Below are 20,481 nucleotides of genomic sequence, written 5' to 3'. Positions count from 1 at the left end.
CCCTTCAGATTAGTTGCTGTGTGGCGATTGGCCAATTCCAAAGGGATGAAACACCAAAACTACTCGAGAAACAGCAACAAATTGGCAAAAGAATCCTTTACCGTTTCTCTTCTGTGGTGAATTTTTCAGTCACTGTGGTTTCCTTTTCAAAGTCTTCAGACACTAAAAGAAGACAAATTTCTTGTTGAAGTGAGTCATCTAGCCTGCTTCAATTAGTGACTGCTTAGCAATGAGAGTGAAGAGAACCCCATAACCTCCCCCCTCGCTCCCACAAGAGACAGGTTCATAAAGAGTGCAGAAAATATCTCCTGGGAAGAGGTTCTAGCTGAGCTCAATGACCCAGATTAGGGCTGGGGAGGACACTAACCCTGCACAGCCAGATAGCAGGACGTGCTGACGGTGCCAGCCTCGTTCACTGCACTGCAGGTGAATCGCCCACTGTCTTCTGCAAAGGCCTCGCGAATCATGAGACGAGCAATCCCACTCTGGAAGGTGATTTGGAAATCAATGGAACTTTCGATTTGGTAGTCTTCTCTGTACCATGTCACTTTTGGGGATGGGTATCCAGAGATGTGACACTCCAAGGTGACAGATTCACCTTCTATGACAGTCACATTTTTTAAGCCCTGTAGAGAGAAGACAAGGGAAAGAATGATATGTGTGCATCATCATCATCATCATCAATCATCTCTCTGTGTTCTAACAAATTGTGGGGGCTGAATTCGCACATTTTATTACCACAAATACTACAAAAATGACCACAAAATACCTTTTAATCAGGACTCTAGAACTCTTAAATACAGACTCTTCTAGACTTGTAATATTCCCAATTTGAAATTAATTTGAGTCATTTCCTAGCCCCTGTAATAGCATTATATTAACACTATATAATTAAGAATCTTTGTACCTTCTGTTATTCTCACCTATTCAAATCCTAATGAAGGTAGAAGGCATGGCAGTAAATATGATTTGTTCAACAAAACTTTTCCATGTTATTCCTAATTGTAATTGAATCCCTCCTTCCTGTGGATACTGTAGACTTGGGTTTTTTTGCTCATTAATTAATTAATTAATTAATTTTTTTTTGTATGCCGAACTGGGGGCTTGAATTCAGGGCATGGGCACTGTCCTTGAGCTTTTATGCTCAAGACTAGAACTCTGCCACTTAAACCACAGCTCCTATTCTTGCATTTTTTTTTTGGGGGTGCTTAATTGGAGATAAGAGACTCATGGACTTGCTTGGGCTGGCTTCAAATTATGATCCCCAAATCTCAGCCAATTGAATAGCTAAGCACCTGATTATAGGCATGAGCCATAGGTATCAGAATTTGTAGTTATGTTTAGTATTTTCTCTGGTGGCACAGCAAAGATTTCAAACAAGGATGAAATACCTTTCTATCTCCTTAAATCCTACCTTATGCATACCAGAAACTCACTCTATTTGTCGAATCCATGAATAACTGTTGTTGTACAGAATCTCCTCTTCTTTGCCAAATAGTGTAGTGTGAAAATGAGTATGATAAGCCCACTAATATTTCCTGGATGTTATTTGCAAACCTACATTGGAATGATTCGAGCACATATAAACAGGGACCAACACAGTGAATGTCTTTACTCACTGAGACTAAAGTCGGTGGGGTAACAGGGATCTCCACAGGTGCGGGCACTCTTGCTGTTTCTGTTACCTAGAAGTTTTACAAAAGATGTTACAAAATGCTCCAGATCCTGGAGAAAAAAATCTCCTAACACAAGTGAACAATTCCTAAATCTCTTAACACACGTAACATTATGAAAACATTTTGGAGAGAAAAAAGGCTTCCAACCTATAGCATGTGAGATAAAAATTAAGTTTGTGTGGGATATAGGAGGAAGGTCACACTTTTGGCTGGTTTTTCTGCCACGGTAGAAGTGTGGGAATGAATTAAAACAACAACAACACAGCATGCAAATCAGTGACCAACCTTGGCTTCACGCCCATGCAGAACTTCAAAGTGCTCTTCACGGACCATGCTACCAGCGATGCTCACCCCTACTTCCTTTTTCACTTCAATGCCAGCCTGACTCTTATAGGTATCTGGCGGCGTGTCAGCAAAGGGAAATTGTGGTGAAGGGGTAGGCTCTGTCCTTACTCGAGTCTCACCAGGCTTTACAGTAGGAGCTTTCACTGATTTGGTGATCTTCTGAGCAGAAGAAGTACCTGACAATTCTTTTTGTAAAGTGGCAATAGCACTTCCGGCTATTGATGCCTACATGGAAAGGGTGTGAGAGAATGAAGTCATTAACAGTCATCCAAAGGATTATCCAGATGTGCTGGGCCACTAGGGGTCCTGTGTTGAATCTCAGTCTATTTTTAGCATGATCTGTTTTTTTTTTTTTTTAAATATTCTGATTATCACATGCACAGCTACTATAAAAGACATAAAGCTCCTTTTCATTCCTGTGATTCTGTAAAATAGATTATAAAAAAATTGACTTAAAAGAATTGTATTAAGAACCTGTAGTTTTACAGGGCTTATGATATTCTAAAACTTGAACATAATTTTCTTCATTTATCCCTATCAGTGAACGCTGTATTTGAAACTATAGTAGGAAATTCAAAATGAAGAAATTACTAAAATATTTGCTGTAGTCTAAAGAATACCATGAAACTGCCCATTTGGGTTTCAGCTACAAATCTCTGTGAGCTGTGAATACAGAGATTTCAGAACTTATCTTAATGGTTTCCTTACTGCTTTTATTCTAATTTTTAATTTTTTTCTGTTTTTGTAATTTGTAATTTTCTCATTTGTAATTTGAGACTATCTCAAACATAGACATTATTCATTCCTTGTAACTCTCTGAAACCAATTTTAATTGCCAAAATGCCTTTGGGATTCTATTTCTAAGATAAGACCTTAGAATAACAATAGTAGTAACTAATATGGAGAATTATAGGGTGCTATCAATTTGCTAGACTTTTTCTATGTAGTTTACTAGTGTGTTTATTTTCCCTTGGTGATAGAGCCAACAGAGGAGAGAAACAGGTCAGTAATTCAAGGATTGTTTTTAATCTCATAGCTCAACTTAATCCCTTTTTAATACCACCTCTCCTCTTGCAATATTGGGTAAATGAATGCATGACCTCAACATCTTTATTATTAAAATAGATTCTCAGTTAAGTGGCTCTGAAATTTAAAACTCGGGGAAAATTATACTGTGTGATATGCAAAATCACATTATGAAATTATTACAACAGTAATCAAACACCTGAGTGTGAACTCTTCCTAAAAAGGGCAACAGAGAACCTGTGTGGATGTTTTCACCAAACTAACTTAACCACTTGATACTTTCTTCAAAACAAGAGGCACCTGAATTCACCCTTAAGGCAGACAGATGCCATCCCAAAGACAATCGTACACCCTGCTTTAGATACTTGCCAGTTCTTTCTTGTGATTCCTAAATTTCTTACCTCATATCCATGTTCTGTCTTAGGAACACTAATTTTTGAAACAGTAAAATGAGGGCTTGCTGTGCGGGGGCGTTTATCCACATGGACTAATCTTTCAGAGGTGATATCTGTAGTTTTCTTGATCTGCATTGACATGAAACTCAGTGAGATCATATTCCTCAGATGATCACAGCAAGTCACACTGTGCCCCGAGAACAGTGTGAACATGCAGCTGCACCACTCACCTGTGATGATATGTGCATTCCCATTTGATCAGTAGTTTTGATATGAGTCTCAGAAGGAGCCTGAATCACCACAGGCTTGACTGCTGTAGGGACAACGTGGGGTTCCGAGGCTGGACGCTGGGGATGCTCAGGCACCCTTGTAGTGGATACGTGTTCCTTATATCCATACTCTAAAGTGGTCTGCTGAGCATATGATTCTTCAAGATGTCCGGGCTCTCTGGGCTCTCTCACCCGGGCCTGGTCTACTGCAGCAACAACTGTTGCTACAGCTTCAGCCTTTTTCCCAACGCCCACCTGCAAACAAGGTTTCTCTTATTAATACATGGCAATGTCAAAGCTATGCTAGAACGTCTCCTCCCAGGGATATCCTCCTGGGATAGCTCCTCTTATCCTGAACAGAACAATGCCTGAAGGTAGGATGTGCACAGAGATAGCATCCATGTTACAAAGCAATGTTAATGTGTCAGAAATGTAACTCAGCAATGCTTCTAGGAATTTAACATTTCATTAACTATGACTTGTGTAGACATCTATGTAATATATTCCACGTAGCTGCTTAATTATATTAGATATTAAATCATACACAATAAAGACAATACAATAGTATACAAAGTCATAAGGACAGTTTGGATTTTTCCTAGCAATTTATCTAGGCATTTAGCAATTGAGAAATCAGAACTGTGAAGCTGGGATTGTCACTGATTATTTTTTATTATCTTGTTTATCTTTTAGTCTGGTGTTGACACAGTCATCGTAATGACAAAAGTACAAATAGTGCCATCATCTCATCCAGAAAAATCAATTGCTAGAGCTCTAGGTTTGCATGCAAAATGTGAGTCAATGTGAAAGCTCATGAATTTAGTATGAGCACATGAATTTACTTATGATTTGCTAGGGATAAGATGAGTTTCATCCATTAAAGAAATATCTTTAATAGATAAAGACAAAGGAGGGGGTAACAATGCTGGATAGGAAGTGTACTCATTACTTTACTCATGTAACTGTAACCCCTCTATATAGTATTTTTACAATAAAAATTAAAAAAGTAAAATTAAAAACTAAAAAATTAAAAAAATATTAAAAATTAATAGCTGACAAAAAACACATAGATGATAACATTGTGACTAAAATTTTAAGTGCTACCATGTTTGGATTCAAGAGAACATTTCAGACTGAAGTTCTATTAACTTACATTTTTACTGGAATTAAAACAACGAAGAAACAGAAAAATTACTTTTTTTTCTATGAAGCTAATTAACAAAAATGAGAACACAACTTTTAAAAGAGTTTCAAGAAAGCAAAGCAGCTGGTATGGCTTGTTATTATTATGTTTCTATTCAATCCTTGGAACAGCCACTGTAAAATTCAGGTGACCATGATCATCCAGTGAATTTTAAAAGTACTTTTCTTGATATTCAGTTTTCTTTACATAGTATTTGCTACGCATCTAAAATATGGTTCAAGTATGCTACCTGTGTTTCTAGCCTCAGAACTATTTAAGTTACAAACAAGGCCTTGCAAGGTGTAAATGGGTCTTAGTGATTAAGAGCTTCCATCCAAGGATGCCTGCCTGGAAGCCAGAGACAACTTAATCTGCATTGAAGGATTACAAATAACAACTTCATTTCAGATTGCATTTAGAAGAAATTATAAAATATACATGCGGCTTAGGGGAGTTAAGCTTCTTCACTTATCTGTTTCTTTTTGAAAACAATATATGTACCTAGCTGATTTAATTTTATAGATATTCTAAAATGTTCATCTTTGACAGATGAAATATGTCATATTAAATATTAATATCAAATATATATTTATAAAATATTAAATATATAATTTAGCTAGCAAAGAGATTGAATTTCTTCTGTATTTTATTCTCATCTTTCAACTTGACTATGATATGAGATAGTAATCAGGTTAAGTTTTAGTTTTATTTAACAATGAGTAAACTCAGACTCAAATTGTCAGTTGATTTAAAACAAAGATACACAATTTATAAATCCTGTTCTAAATTTAAAACTCATGTCAAAAATATTAACTGGCAAGATATTTTAAACTGAGAAAGTGTATAATAATTTTCTTGAATTAATGTATTTTAAGTCAATATAACATATAGTGTTTGGTCAGACTCTGATACCATTTATATTTTAAAAACATAGATAAGCAGAAGGACACACTGAATTAGAAGATCCCAACCAGTTACATGCTGAGGATTAATATAAGAGACACAAAGAAAGGTGTTATTTAATCTGGTTTTTCACAACTAGAAATGCCAACTGTTCCACTGGAGGTCTTGAACTGATTCTACTCATCTCTAATGTGTTGTTGATCAGTAAAGCAATTAAATGGAGCACTCAGAGCACACTGACTGATGATGGATGAAAAGTTATGAGAGCTGATGATGAAATGGGATGAAACAACCCTTTCACCTTCACAGCATCCGTTTTCATCTCCTCTTGAAAAAGATGCATGTGTTCTTGCTTAATAGCAAATCCTTCTCTAGTACTTGGCAGTGGGGCTGGTTCAGTAGGCTTTGCAGTAGCAACTATGAACTTAGCTATAGACATTTTCTCAGCTTCCATCCTTTGCTAATATTTAACAAAAAATAAGATAGTCAAATTTAAGTGATTCGGTCATCAATGAAACTTTAAGATGAGTCATTTCATTCCACAGTAAAATTGTGGATGTCATCTATGACATTTCTGAAAAAAGTTCATTTTAAACATGCCTTAGGAATAAAAAGGAAGATGTTAAGATAGGAAGTGGTGTTGAGGGAAATACAAAGCAGATCCAGGTCATGATGCTAATGAAACTGTAAAAAGTTTAGTTGCCAATTTTTAAATGTTATATTAACAATACACAATAAACTTAGGTGAGTGGCTCATTAAGAACTAATTATAGTTATGGAAGGAACTTTAATTCATGTAGAAGTTCATAGTGACAAATAGATGTAATAATCTTTCTATGGCTGATGTGTAATTGTTTGAGTTGGACATTTTCTTCTCAAAGTTCTTGCTTAGCTTCAATAGGAAATGATAGAGTAGGCACTATAATTTTCTCAGTTTCTTTTCCTGTCTGATATTTACAGGAGGAAAACATTAAAGTTTCACATGAAGAAAATTATAGGCAATTTACTGAAATAAATTCCTACTCTATTGAATTTATGACCTCTCAAAACACACATCTTCTTGACAGCAAGATTTGCCACTTACATATACAACTACTTTTTTATATAGAGAGAGTCTCTCCAAATTAGTCTTCATGCAATTTCAATCCTCAACCTCTGGAGGATCCTAGATGTTAATAATAAAAAAGTTGAAGACAATAGTGAAAAAGAAGAAAAGAGTATGTAGTAATATTAACAATAAGAGCTGAGTGAGTTTTTAGTTTCTAGTTGTTTAATTATCTAAAAAATAAATGTGATTAATAGTTGTCTCATATGTAAAAAGACTGAAGTCTGGATTAATGTATTATAATGGGCTATTTCACATGAGAATTGGTATTAATATATCGTAACGGGGATTCCACACTTGGAATGAATGATAATAATCACCTTTCTTTGAGTAACTTGGATTTGTTCTTGTCTAGTAGCCATTCCTTCTCTAGTTCTTAGAATTGTTTCTTGTTCTTTGGCTTTAGCAGTAGCAACTGCTATTGTAGACAAGGCAGTTTTCTCAGCTTCCTTTCTCATCTGATTGTCACAGTAAAATCAAGTTTAAGTTGCATGGGGACATGCACATGACCCTTCCCCCCTTCTTAGTGGGGATGCAGGAGGAAATTATTCAGGGTTAAATACACAAGAGGAATTTCACTTGGAAACACTTGCATATAATGACAAAATCACAGATCTTAGAAACGTTAGCTATTAAAAAAAACTCAGTACTTCCCTGCATTATTTTTTCCAAAATAAGTGATACTACTAATCTTCATGCAAATAATAATGGTGAATAAAATGAACATTACAAGATGGATGAAAATCAAATGGGCAGAAATTAATGGTGATCAGTCATGTTTACCATTTTGCTTTTAGTTATGGATTTTTAAAAAGGAAAATACAGATTAATAGTTACTACCACATAATAGTTAACTACTTGATAGAAATAAGTTGAATTCACATCTCAAACATCTGTATTCACCTTTTCCTGAGTTATTTGGACTTGATCTCTTTTGGTAGTGATGCCTTCTCTAGTTCTTGATATGAAATCTTGTTCTTTGATTTTAGGTGTGGCAACTATGACTTTAGGTACCACTGTTTTTCTAGTTTCTTTCATCATCTGGTCATATGAGTTAAAATAAAAAGGTGAGAAAATAGTCATTAAATTTTATGAGCCTCTAATAAAAGAAATGAATCAACCAAAAAAGTAAGCAAAATTTTTTCTCTTATTCACAAACATTTTAATTGTGCATAAGTATAGTATTGGTTTGCTTTGATCATTCATACTGTTTCATTGGCAAAAAAAATATAAAAAGAAATTACACTAAAGAAAAAAATACATGATTAGAAATAAAAGACTAATAAATGCTATTTCTCTTTTTCATGTTATCGTTATAGTTTTTTATGGGAAGAGAGCAGAGCCAGAAATAGCACATAATTTTGCTATTATCAATTGCCTTCCATGCTGGGGTTTACTTCAAAAGAAACACAGTAGAGTGAACTGTAATATATTAGTAACGATCCAAAGGAAGCCTGAAAGTTAGGCATAAGAGGTGACAATGAAATGTAGATGGTGGCAAAGGCTCATGGGAAAGTTTGAGTTATAAGGAGAGAAGAAGTTGAAGAGTGATGATTAACACCCGTGATGAAAATGTAGGCAGCTTGCAAGTGGAATGATGCAAGAATGACTTTCACATTGACCCAAATCATCACCTGTTCATGAATGAGGTGCATTTGATCTTGTTGTGTGACAATTTCCTCTTGAACTCCCAGGACTGTTTCTAGTTGTTTGGACTTTGCTGTGGCAACTACTACCATGGATGCAGCAGTTTTCTCAGTTTCCTGTCTTATCTGAGTTTTAGAGTAGAATGAAGATTTGAGTGTCAAAAGGCACAAAAGAAATGGAAAGAAGATCTCGCCACATTCAGAGTACAGAAGACAGTGACGAGGGAGAAAATGTCACCTTCTGATTTCAGAGGCCTACGTATGTGCTTGTGACACAACACAGATGTTTTTGTTTTCCTGAGGGCTGGACTTCTTTTCTGCCCACTTGCTTACTGAAAATGTCTTATCTTTGAAACACATTGACGTGTTAAGAAACTGACTGGGCAGCTGTTAGCAATGCCTAGAAACATATCAATCACTGGCTTTTCAATAGCAGTGAAGATTCCTATGCCCTTCCTTACATTAAGTGGGGTTCATGCTGCATTCGACGTTTCTTACTCAAGTATAGGAAAAATTTCCCAGGTGAGGGAAATCCAACCAACCGCCTCTGGGTCCAACATTCTCAATTGGTCCTTAAAAGAATACATGGTTCTGGGCTCAGCCAAGAGCAGGAGATAAAGACAGTTTGGCAAACACGTTCCCCAGACAAGAAAAAAAGAATCTGAAACAGAGGCCCTTCTCCTATGAGCCTTGGTTTTGCATAAGACATAGAAGTATATTTGGGTGACATCAAAGTTATCTTTACATGACTCTCCAGCACAAAAGCAGCCAACACCTCCACCTCTGTGCTTATCATATAGAAGGCCAGGGCACTTTCTTCAACAAGTACCAGTCTTCCCTAACATGCAGCATTACCTCACTTTCCCCTGCATAAGTACACATGTAGGTACTCACATGTACCTTCCTCACACTTGTGTAAAGGTTGGGTGCTACAAACTAAGTGACCAAGGGTACAGACTATGCATGAAAAGACTGACCATCCCAAAGACTAGTGGACAAAGATGAGATCTACTTTTCCGCCATGAATGTTCATAGGTATGCCAAAACCCTCAAACTAGTCAAGTATGTGGAAAATAATGAATGGACATTGGAGAAATTCCATCATTTAAGAGTTTTTCAATACGAGAAACAGAGAAGTAACAAAAAGAAAGATCAGGACAGGCTCCATTTTGATGTTTTGGTTATAACATACAGGCAGCTTTGTGAAACTATGAAACCTGTTACCAAACTACAAAGTACATACAAAATTGGACTTACTGTTTCTTGAGTTATGTGCTTTTGTTCTTGTTTTGCAGTAATTTCTCCAGTGATTCTAGTTTCTTGTTCTTTGGCTGTTGTAGAAATTACTACCTTAGGTACAAATGCTTTTTCAGTTTCTTTTCTTATCTGCAACCAATAATAAAAACAAAGCTTTAATATTTAGTAATTTTTAATTGAAGTAATACAGTGTTTATTAAGTTCAACAAAATTAGAATTTGAATAAATAAATACTCTTCTCTGGAGATGTCACTAAGCCAAACATTCTTGTGTTAATATGAACATGATCTTTCTTGGACTAAATTATAAATTAGGTTATTTAGAGGGAAAAAATGTTGAACACAAGACTGTGTTTTGAATAAGAGAGTTTCAATTTTCTTTAAAAAGACTTTATTAAAATAATTTTTAGTATTGTGGTTTGAACTTATGGCTTTCTCACAATTGCTAGGCAGGTATTCTGTTGCATGAATCACTCTACCAGTTACTTTTTGCATTGGTCATATCAAAATAGGGTCTCTATTTGTATCCAGGCCAACCTGGATTTTAGTCCTCCTATTTTCACTTCCCTATATCACTGGGATGCCTCTGTACCCAACCAATGTGCTTGCTTGGGACAGATGAGCCATTTGACCAGGCATTGCTTAAGATAGAATTTCATTTTTTGTGGGTCTATTTCGAATGGAGTTGATTTCCTGACTTCAGCCATGCTTTTCTCATTGTTGGCATACAGAAAAGCCATTGATAATTTGTGGAGGGGAAGGGCAAAAACAAATCATTTAAATAGGAATACAGGTGGACCCATTGCAACAATGAGATGTACAAGTCGTTATGTCAAAAATGAACTTTACAACTTTGGTGGGGGGGGGGGAGCGATGGGAAGGGATGGGAAGGGGAATTAAAGGAGGAGACAACAATGCTTGATAAGAAATGTACTCATTACCTTGCCCATATAATTGTAACCTCTCTGTACGGAATTTTCACAATAAAAAAAAGAAATTCATGAGCTATCTTTGTTTTATTGGCCAAGGAGACTTCAAATTATAATCCCCAATCTCTACCTCTCAAGATTATAGGCTTGAGCAAGTATGCCCAGCTGGACTTCCAATTTTTACAAATGTATGTATGATAATATATATATTAGCACAGGCATATACATATATATAAGTATATGCTACATATATATAAGTATACTGCTTATATACAATATATATTACATATATTTAAGTCTATGCTAATTTGCCAACTAAAGGTACTTTTAGGCCACAAAGTATTAGAATAATGGGAAGCATAAGAAGTAATTTATGCGACTTTTAATTTATACATGAGAAATCAAGCACAGATAATTTGTGGTAAGCATTTCCATGGGATTTTGGTTGGTAAACTTTCCTAAATATGCTGACTTTCCAAAGTTGAGATGTTCTGAGAAGAAATTTTTCATATAAATCCTAGGCAAATGCTTTTCAGTTCCTTAGCCCCTGAAGGGTACTGTACTATCATCTGAATGCTGAAGGAAAACGGGGAGACATGAGGAAGCTCTCCCCTTTGCTACTTTTCCACCTTTAGACATCTTTATTTTATTTTATTTTTTTTGCCAGTCATGGTGCCTGAACTCTGGGCCTGGGCGCTGTCCCTCAGCTCTTCAGCTCAAGGCTAGTGCTCTACCACTTGAGTCATAGCACCACTATCAGCTTTTTCTGCTTATGTGGTGCTGAGGAATCGAATCCAGGGCCTCATGCATGCAAAGCAAACACTCTACCACGGAGCCACCTTCCCAGCCCCATAGACATCTTATCATAGAATCTCAGGGTTGAGAGTTTATCTTCTCAAAAACTCAACTCACAGTTGATCCCACTAATGAACGGTCCTATTAACTGGCCTTCTGCAAACTTTTCAGTCATGAGCAATCCTTTTTATTCTTTCCATTCATGCCATCTACTGAAGCCATCTCATCCCATGCCACATCAAACCAGGTATTCAAGTATTCAGGTATCCATGTTCCTTCCCCTACCTCATAATCTATGTCTTCCTCTTGATTTTACTTTCACCTGCCCTCTCTTCAAGTCACATGCTTAGTCATGATCATGAAGGAGACAGGTAAATCCCTGTTAGTAGGAATGTTCAGTGACACTAAGGGACCTTAGTCTCCAGTTCCCAGGAATATATGTATGTATATATATATATATATATATATATATATATATATATACATACATATATATGCATAATAAGAGGAAATTTTAGTAGCCACAGACACATGGCTCAAGAAATAATTCTCTTCATAGTAAAGATTATCAAGTGCATTGGCCCATACTATAGCATCAATGAATTAATGAATTCCAAATCAAAAGCCATTTTCACCTGCTCATGAGTTATGTGCATCTGCTCTTGTTTTGTTGCAATTACTTCTCTGGTTCTCTCTTTTAACTCTTGTTGCTTGGCTTTGTCGGCGGCCACTACTACTTTGGTTACAGCAGTCTTTTCCGCCTCCTTTCGGATCTAATATTCATAGAAAACAAGAAAACACTTTAATGTACTTTGTATGAAAAGTTACAATAATATATCATAATTAAGACATAAATGTCACAAAAGAAGATAAGCTAGAACGATTTTAAACTAAAACAAATCTATTCAAATATGAGATAGGAAATTATTCTGGATTTATAGCACTGTTTAGTCATAAATCAATTGTCACATTTGTTTTAAGAAAAAGTAAAAGCCAAAGGTCCTCCAGAGAACTCTAATGCCTGCCCTGAAATCGTGTCTCTTAAAGCAACTGAGCTCTGGATTTGATTGATACCTTGTTGAACCGACTTTCTGGACATTTTTGCTTACCTCCATTATAGGAAGTCCCTTGATAGAAACCTTGAATGCAATATTCTACTGTCTGACATAGCTCAGGTATTTCTTGTGACCTAGTGTGCTCTTGTGATTGTACAGATTAATCTAATTTAGTAATTTAGACCATTTTTTTTTTTTTGCTAAGAAAATCCTAAGAGCCTGAATCAGTAGCTTCACATGGGATTTGAACACTCAGGGATGGAAGCAGTGGACCTTGCTTGAGACAAAGTACAGCCCAGGACTCGGCCCTAGGTGCGCCCCCTGGTGGCTGGGTGCCTACCTGTTCCTGAGCAGGTTGGATGTGCACAGCAGTCGTGGTTGTCCTCTGAGCAGTCTGCTCTACAGCGCTGATAACTGGTTCTCTCACTCTGGCCATGTCAACTGCAGCAACCACAGTCGCAACAGCTGCACTCTTGTCTGTGTCTTGTTTCACCTGGATTGGGAATGAACAAACACGAATGCTTTTAATAATGGCACCAGGGATGGGTGAGAACGTTAACAGCAGTGACTCTGATCAAGACATTGTATTCATAAACGGCTTTGTTAAATGGCAACTCCTTTGTATGACTAAAGATAATTATTTTTTAAAAAGGTATATAGCCTTGCAGAAAATGTAAACACAAAGGAAACTGGGTGATTTGGAGTAAAAATGATTCCTGCAGAACTTATCATTGCCATAGATGCAGCCTCATTACTGCAAATCTCAGATATTAAGACCTTTGTTGTAATGAAGAACGCATTTACAAAGCATGACAACCAAAATTTGTCTCCTGTTTCACGGTTAGTTCGTTCATTGATGCTACTCAGGGGCCTCAAGTTCTAGGTTGGCTTTTTTGCTCAAGGTTAGAGCTCTATCACTTGTGCCATAGTTCCTCTTCTTGCTTTCTGGTGGCTAAGTGGAGATGAGAGTCTCACAGACTTTTCTCCCCGGGCTGGCTTTGAACCAGAATCCTTATATCTCAGCCTCCTGAGTAGCTAGGATTACAGGTGTGAGACACTGGCACCTGGTTCCTCTGTTCTGTTACAGTCATGTCCCTATGCATTTTACTTTTAGCCTTTATATACAGTGTTTCACACCAGAAACTGGATCCGAGAATCCAGGATGTAAAAGAAGCGAGCAAAGTAGAATACCTCCTTAGTGCCGGTCGCCACAGCTCCCGCTGCGAAGGCAGCACTGGCTGACACACTGGTGGCGGCGCCTGCGGCTCCAGTGACAGTCACTTGCTCCTGGACACCGTATCTCCCCTCCCATCGCTCTTCTTTCCTGATCTGAGTGGAGCTTGTCACCGTGGTCTCTCTCATCTCTCTCATCTCAGCCTCAGTGGAGGAGGCCACATAGCCTTCTTGTTTCCAAGGAGGAGGCACCTCAGGGCCTGTGGCCAGCGCAGGTGTCTGAGTTTTACGGACGAGTAACGGTGACCGGACAGATCTGATGGGGGACGTGGAGATCCTCCCGGCTGGAGACACGGATCTGCAAAGCCAAGGGCAGAGGTCAGAATGCCAAAGGGGAAAACTCCAGGAGGTATACTCAGATTTGGATGATGGGATGAAAATCTGGAAGTTCTTTAAGGCAGAGCTTTTAAATGCATGCTGCCATCACCTATCCAGAGGGTAAAGAAGGTACTTGAAAGTAATTTAAGTCTTGAAGCATTTGTTCCCCCTTATCTGTTGTAACCCTGTAAAATAGATTTAATTCTAAGCCATTTAAAGAATTTTGTGCCCTGTCTTACCTTCTCACAGTGGGAAAAAACTGGTGGGGGTGGGGGCAGAGGAGGGAGGTGAAGGAGAGGTCAAACAGAAGCAGGAGCTTCTTTAATAGCCAAAGAAGGGGCACCAGAAATCTAGTAATCATCCCTAAGTTTCTCTCTAATCCCAATTCTGGCCAGGAATGGAAAGATGTCAGGTAGGTGGTAGATGAAGAAAGGTTTCTGTAACCGGAATGTTTGTGCCTCTCTAGGCTGAAAGAGCTTTCTTCTCCTTCTCTGCTTCCCTCTCTCCTTCCCTTCTTTTAAGATGTCCCATGACTTTAACACATCTGTGTTTTGTGAATATCCAGGTCAAGAGGTAGGGCTCTTTAAAACAGAACCCTTTTGGTTCTGCTAACCTTTTTAGCTATGCTAGTTTGAGGCTGCTCCTTTTAACGCCCCATATTTATTTATATCATACATATTGTACTGGATTGGGACTTCCTTTAAATAACCTTAATAATTGCTGTAGGAATTGGTTAATTTGAAATTTAATGATTCTATGATTTTTTAAAAATTAAATTGATAGGGTATTTTCTTACCAATTAGTTTTCATTGTTTGCTTTTTAGGTGTATCTAAAGTACAAATAGCAGGAGTCAAAGAGTAGGACACTAAAAGTTGGCATTAAGAGCCCCTAAAGAAATTTCTGATCATTTACAGCAATAATTCTGGCTATTGGTCAACTATTTTAAGATTTCAAAAAAAAAATCAAGGTGAATTTAATTTTTAAATCAATAAATTCCCTCTAGGTGGCAGTATTGTCTCATTATATTTTGACTACTGCATATATAAAAAAGCATTTTTAATGTATCCTGGCACTGTATAGAATATTTAGTTTACACTGAATATAGGCAAAACAATCATTCCAATTAAGCTCAGGCTACAATGGCTATTTACACTAAATTATAGAGTAATTTAACAGAATATTATGACATTAACTTGTTCCATGAAAAAAGATTTAATCATTTTCTTGAAGTTTTTTGGTGTATGTGAAAATTAGCTTAAATTTTATAAATGAAACAATAATCAAACTAAAAAGCTATGTAAGGGACATGCTTCTATTCTGAAAATGATTGCCTTGGAAATCTAACAAAACCATGCTAGAATGACATAAGGCCTACAGCAATTGAAGGAAGGCAAAGAGACAGGCGTGTCCACGTTTCCTCTGGTGCTTTGTTCTGGCTGTACCTAGTAAAGTGGGTTTCATTCAAAAAGAGTTAAAGACATGATTAGCATGACATGAGTGATTAGCAGCCACAGGTAAGTGCGTAACTGTGAAAATCAATGTAATTTGAGTCATTATAGGAAAGTGCTTATTTCTGCACTTACAATAAAAAATAATCACTTAGTCACAGCTAGAAACCACACACCTCACCCAGTGAAATATGACTTCTTTATCTACAGAAAAATTCGAGATTAGGGAATTTTAGGAAGAGGTCTATCTGGGATAACTATTATTTTCTCCACAAATTGCCATTTCTGTTTTCCAATTATTCTAAAGTAAATTTGGAGGACTATGTAACTGGATGCTTACTAATAACTGGTAATAGTAAGATGGTCAAAATGCTTCCATGGGATCAGGATAAATCTGCAATTCTAAATGACCCTTTGCCTTGGAAGTAAAATACAGCAAGGTTATTATCTCCCCAAGGGATCACATTTGGCTTGGATTAGGATTTCATGGTGTGCAAAACTTGGAGTTAGCTTGAGAAAACACTATTTTATTTGAGTGATAGACATGCTTTTAAATCTGAGCTTTTGTTCAGGATTTCACATTAGACCTTGTCAGTAGCTTTCACTTTTAAGTATCCCCAAACAATAAAGATTAGAAAATATCTAGCCTTTATTATATATAGTTAGGGGCATTTACATTGGCTCTTCTGTATTACTTGGTAACTTTTCCAATCTGTATTTTTTTTGTTAAAATTAATTTGCTGGACTTTCCCTTGTGTTTGGTATTCTAGCTCCAGGTGCTGCTAACATTGCCTCCAGACTAATTTGCATTTTTCTTGTTTACAGTCTTGTCAAACATAAATATGTTGTAGTTATACAGGCTATGGGCTATTATGATACTATACATGAAACATTTTTTTACAAATGTACTATTTGACCTTGCTTTTGGCATATGCCATATGCATATATATGTGCCATATATATGCCATATTTATGACTCTACTCTAGAAATGAATGCCTTAGAAATCTATCATCCATCTATCTATGTATCTATGTATGTATCTATCTACAGTGAATCTGCAATCTACTTTTGCAAAGTTCTCCCTATAAATGGTTTTCTTTTCTGTCTGTCTGTCTATCTCTCTCTCTCTCTCTGTTATGGTTTTTTCTTTTAACTTTGTAATTAATCTGAGATTTGTTTTGTAAATGATGTGAGGTAGAGGTTTATGCTTGCTTTCTTCCACATGGATAACAATTGGGATGTTATTCATTCCTCTCTCTTTCTCTTTGTCTCTCTGTTCTCATGCTGGGTCTTGAGGGCAAAGCATGGAGTTCTCACTTGGCTTTCAGTTTGAACTACTATTCCACTTCCTGCTTTTTGCTGATGAACTGGAAATAAGTGTCTCTGAGAATTTTCTACCCCAGATAGCTTCAAACCTCGGTCTTTATATCTCAGCTTCCTGAGTAGCTAGGATTATAGGTGTAAGCCACCAGCCCCCAATTGATAGTATTCTTTATTAAGTAAAAGAGCTGCTCCTTTCCTGGAATCAGAAAATCACTTAATTTAAAAACAAATACTTTAATAGGGATATAGGTGGACCCATTGCAACAATGAGATGTACAAGTTGTTATGTCGAGAAATGAACTCTATCATTTTGGCTGAGGGGCGGTGGGAGATGGGAAGGGATGGGAAGGGGAAACAAAGGAGGAGGCAACAATGCCCGTGTAATTGTAACTCCTCCATAGGGTATTTTCACAATTTAAAAAATACCTTGTATACTTGAATATATTTTTGTTCTCTGATTTGCTTTGAAGGTATTGTTCTATTCATTTTGTATTCTCTTTCCTAGTGCTGGGTATTGAACCAGCATCTCATACAAGCCAACTAAGTACTCTTCCTTTGAGCTACATCCAGCCACATCATATTATTTTGATTATAGTAATTTCACAGTAAATTTGAATATTTTCAGGTCAACTATTGTCTTATTCTGCATTGAATATTTTTTATTGGCAGAGATATTATGTCTGCATATTTCTTATTCCATTAATCTTGATTAGGATATACCTTTTTGTTTGCTCAAAATTTGCAGATGTTTTAGTTGATCATATTAAAAGCATCATCATGTTGAACTAGATCCAAAAATTTCAGTTGCTGTGGGTAATTTACACTTGATTGTGTAATTTCTGAGCTCTGATGAGACAGGCTTACTTAACTAAACATTTTCACTAAGCATAAAAATCCACTTTATTTCTAGGAAAAAAACGAACATAATAATATGCAAAATATTTCAAAGTTTATTTTTTAACCTGAGCATTTGGATAGTTATTTTCAGTTTACAAGGAACATCTCAAGTAATTATCTCACAACACACCTTGAGATCATTCTCTTAAATCTACAGTTAGAAAGAACTAAGACTTCTAACTACCTGACCTCTAGTAACTTACAATAACATTGAGGACTACAATTCTTAAGTGTTGTGAATATTTAATTGACAGTATAGGTAGACTGTCAATCAGATGTCTGACATAGAGGTAGTGATGGATTTACACTGTGATTATTTCACTTTTTCTAATTACTGCTCTGTGTTAAGCTGTTAACAAGTGATCTGCCTGACTGACTAAATCCTAAAACTTGCTTCTCATTTCCCTCTGCCACTTTTTGGCTCCCAAATCATATTATTTGTCGAAGAGAATATAGCTAGGAATTCAGAGATGGAGTTTATCAAGTTCTTCTTTTCACTTGTAGATATTAAATTTTTAATTTACCTTCTCTGTGACATGCTGCATTTTTTTTGATGGTATGAAACCTATTTAAAAATGTAGAGTGAATCTTTACCTGACTGGAGATGGGGTTGGGGCTCGCACATGTCTGACGGGGGAGGGCGAGTGTCTTATCGGTGATGGGGACTGCTGACGAGCCAGCTGTGCTTTGGCAGCAATGGATGGTGGTGTTGGAGACCTTGACTTTGGCTTTGGAGGTATCCTAGGAGGTGTTTTGTGAGGCAGCTGTTGTCCAGTGGCACCATCTATGACCATCTCCACTGTTGCAATTGATCTGGCATCAAAGTGGGCTTCAATCTTCTGGAAAAGATGACACAAAAGCCATGTTGAGGAGCAATAGCTGGAAGGTGGTGCACACAAGCTAGAAGGCTGGGCAGCAATGGCATGATTTTAAAAAAATACATTTTCAGTGAAGTCAAGAGGAGGCAGGGCAGACTAATGGAGAAAGAAAGGCAGGGTGGACCAACACTGACAAAGATCATGTGTGAAAATGGCACCAGGCAACTTGAAGGGATAGGTGGGGCTGAGAAAGATGGGGGAGAACATTGTCAAACATTGTTTGACAAGCAATGTGCTGCCTACTTTATGTATGTAACTCTAACCCCTCTGTACGTCACCTTGATAAAATTAAATTAAAAAAAGAAAGTAATCAAAATAAATAGATTGAAGATAGGGGGAAAAACAGGGGGGGGGAGAAAAATGGAAGGGGTGTCATTGGTCAAGATACAGTACACTCACATGTTGAATTGTTACCCTTTTTACAACAGTTTAGAGACAATTAAAAATTAAAAATACCTTTTCAATTCGGGTTTGTCTTGTTTCTGAAATCTGAGCAGTCGAGACAATTGTCTTTGTTTTTTTAGCAGGTACCACTTCTTCACCTGGAGAAAGATGAGTAAAATGACAGGGGAAAGAACCATTTATTCTAAGAGACTGTTAACTGTAACCACAAGTTTAACACAAATTTCTATGTGTACCTGTGAGGACAAATGCAGAACAGTTTGAATTTTGTATGAATATGTTAGATTTTAAAATAGATAGCTTTAAAATAATTTAAAGGAAAATTTAAATGCCATTTATCAGCCAGGCACTGGTAGCTCACACCTATAATCCTCTACTCAGGAGGCTGAGATCTGATGATCATGGTTCAAAACTGGAGGTAGAGGAGTATATAAAAGTCTATGAGACTCTTATATCCAATTAACCACCCAGGAGGTAGGGAGTGGAGGCTTGGCCAAGTGGTAGAGCACCAGTCTTCAACAAAAAAGCCAATCAAGAGCAAGGTTCAAGACCCAGTACACTCTCTCTCTCTCTCTCTCTCTCTCTCTCTCTCTCTCTCTCTCTCTCTCTCTCTCTTTCTCCCTGTCTTTCTCTCTCTCTCTCTCTTTCTCTCTCTCGCTCTCTCTCTCTCTCAACACACAAACACACACACACACACACACACACACACACACACACACATTATTGCGAGTGGTATGTCAATTGAAACCGTTCCCAGTTTATGATGATGGGGTTAAAAACTGCAGATTGCTTCAGTACTGAGTTCCTTCCTAGAACCAGAACCATAGACTGGCGGCTGTTGATTTCAGATCTTGGCATTTCCAGGGCTGTGAGGAAGGGCAGCATGAACTGCCAGACCCCCACTTAGTCCCAGCTCAGGTGTCTCTCCCAATCCCTTCTCCTCCACCTCCAGCACTGACCTTGAACCAGTAATTCTGCAGTGGAAGTAGCTCTTCCAACGCTGTTGGTGGCATTCACGGAGTAGGTTCCGGAGTCCTCCGGGTATGCTTCTGCAATCAGTAAGCTGTAGAGGTCACCTTCTTGTGAAATTTGGAAATCAAGGGAGCTCTGGATTTCGGCTCCGTCCCGGTAGAACTTCACCACAGGTGTAGGGATTCCTGTCACTCGTACTTGGAGACGCACTTGGCTTCCTTGTCTCACGGTCATGCTCTGCAGTCGTTGCGTGAAGTTGGGTGGCGCTGTCTCTGCTACAAGGGCCAAGGAAGAAAATAAAATTCAGGCTTGGAAGACATCAAATTCCTAGGGTGTGTGTGTGTGTGTGTGTGTGTGTGTGTGTGTGTGTGTGTGTGTGTGTGTGTGTGTGTGTGTGTGTGTGTGTGTGTGTGTGTGTGTGTGTG

The 20,481-nt window shown here is 37.4% G+C and overlaps 1 protein-coding gene across 1 annotated transcript in view; it reads right to left on the bottom strand.

Annotated features, from left to right (window-relative positions):
• LOC138825453 (titin-like) overlaps positions 1-20,481 on the bottom strand; it is a 67,199-nt gene that overhangs the window by 39,736 nt on the left and 6,982 nt on the right. The window contains exons 4-19 of the mRNA XM_070020043.1: positions 20,044-20,331; positions 19,139-19,224; positions 18,399-18,643; positions 13,775-14,114; positions 12,924-13,076; positions 12,164-12,301; positions 9,806-9,934; positions 8,537-8,674; positions 7,806-7,943; positions 7,223-7,360; positions 3,673-3,966; positions 3,449-3,571; positions 1,962-2,246; positions 1,620-1,685; positions 368-626; positions 102-162 (exon numbers count right to left, since the gene is read on the bottom strand). Of these exons, the coding sequence (XP_069876144.1) occupies positions 102-162; positions 368-626; positions 1,620-1,685; positions 1,962-2,246; positions 3,449-3,571; positions 3,673-3,966; positions 7,223-7,360; positions 7,806-7,943; positions 8,537-8,674; positions 9,806-9,934; positions 12,164-12,301; positions 12,924-13,076; positions 13,775-14,114; positions 18,399-18,643; positions 19,139-19,224; positions 20,044-20,331 (2,881 nt within the window). The remainder of the gene's footprint in view (positions 1-101; positions 163-367; positions 627-1,619; positions 1,686-1,961; positions 2,247-3,448; positions 3,572-3,672; positions 3,967-7,222; positions 7,361-7,805; positions 7,944-8,536; positions 8,675-9,805; positions 9,935-12,163; positions 12,302-12,923; positions 13,077-13,774; positions 14,115-18,398; positions 18,644-19,138; positions 19,225-20,043; positions 20,332-20,481) is intronic.

This window comes from Dipodomys merriami, unplaced genomic scaffold (assembly GCF_024711535.1).
Source record: "Dipodomys merriami isolate MVZ:Mamm:240054 unplaced genomic scaffold, mDipMer1.0.p SCAF_1, whole genome shotgun sequence".
In the NCBI taxonomy this organism is placed as follows: Eukaryota; Metazoa; Chordata; class Mammalia; order Rodentia; family Heteromyidae; genus Dipodomys; species Dipodomys merriami.
This window is presented reverse-complemented; position numbering and strand designations above follow the sequence as displayed.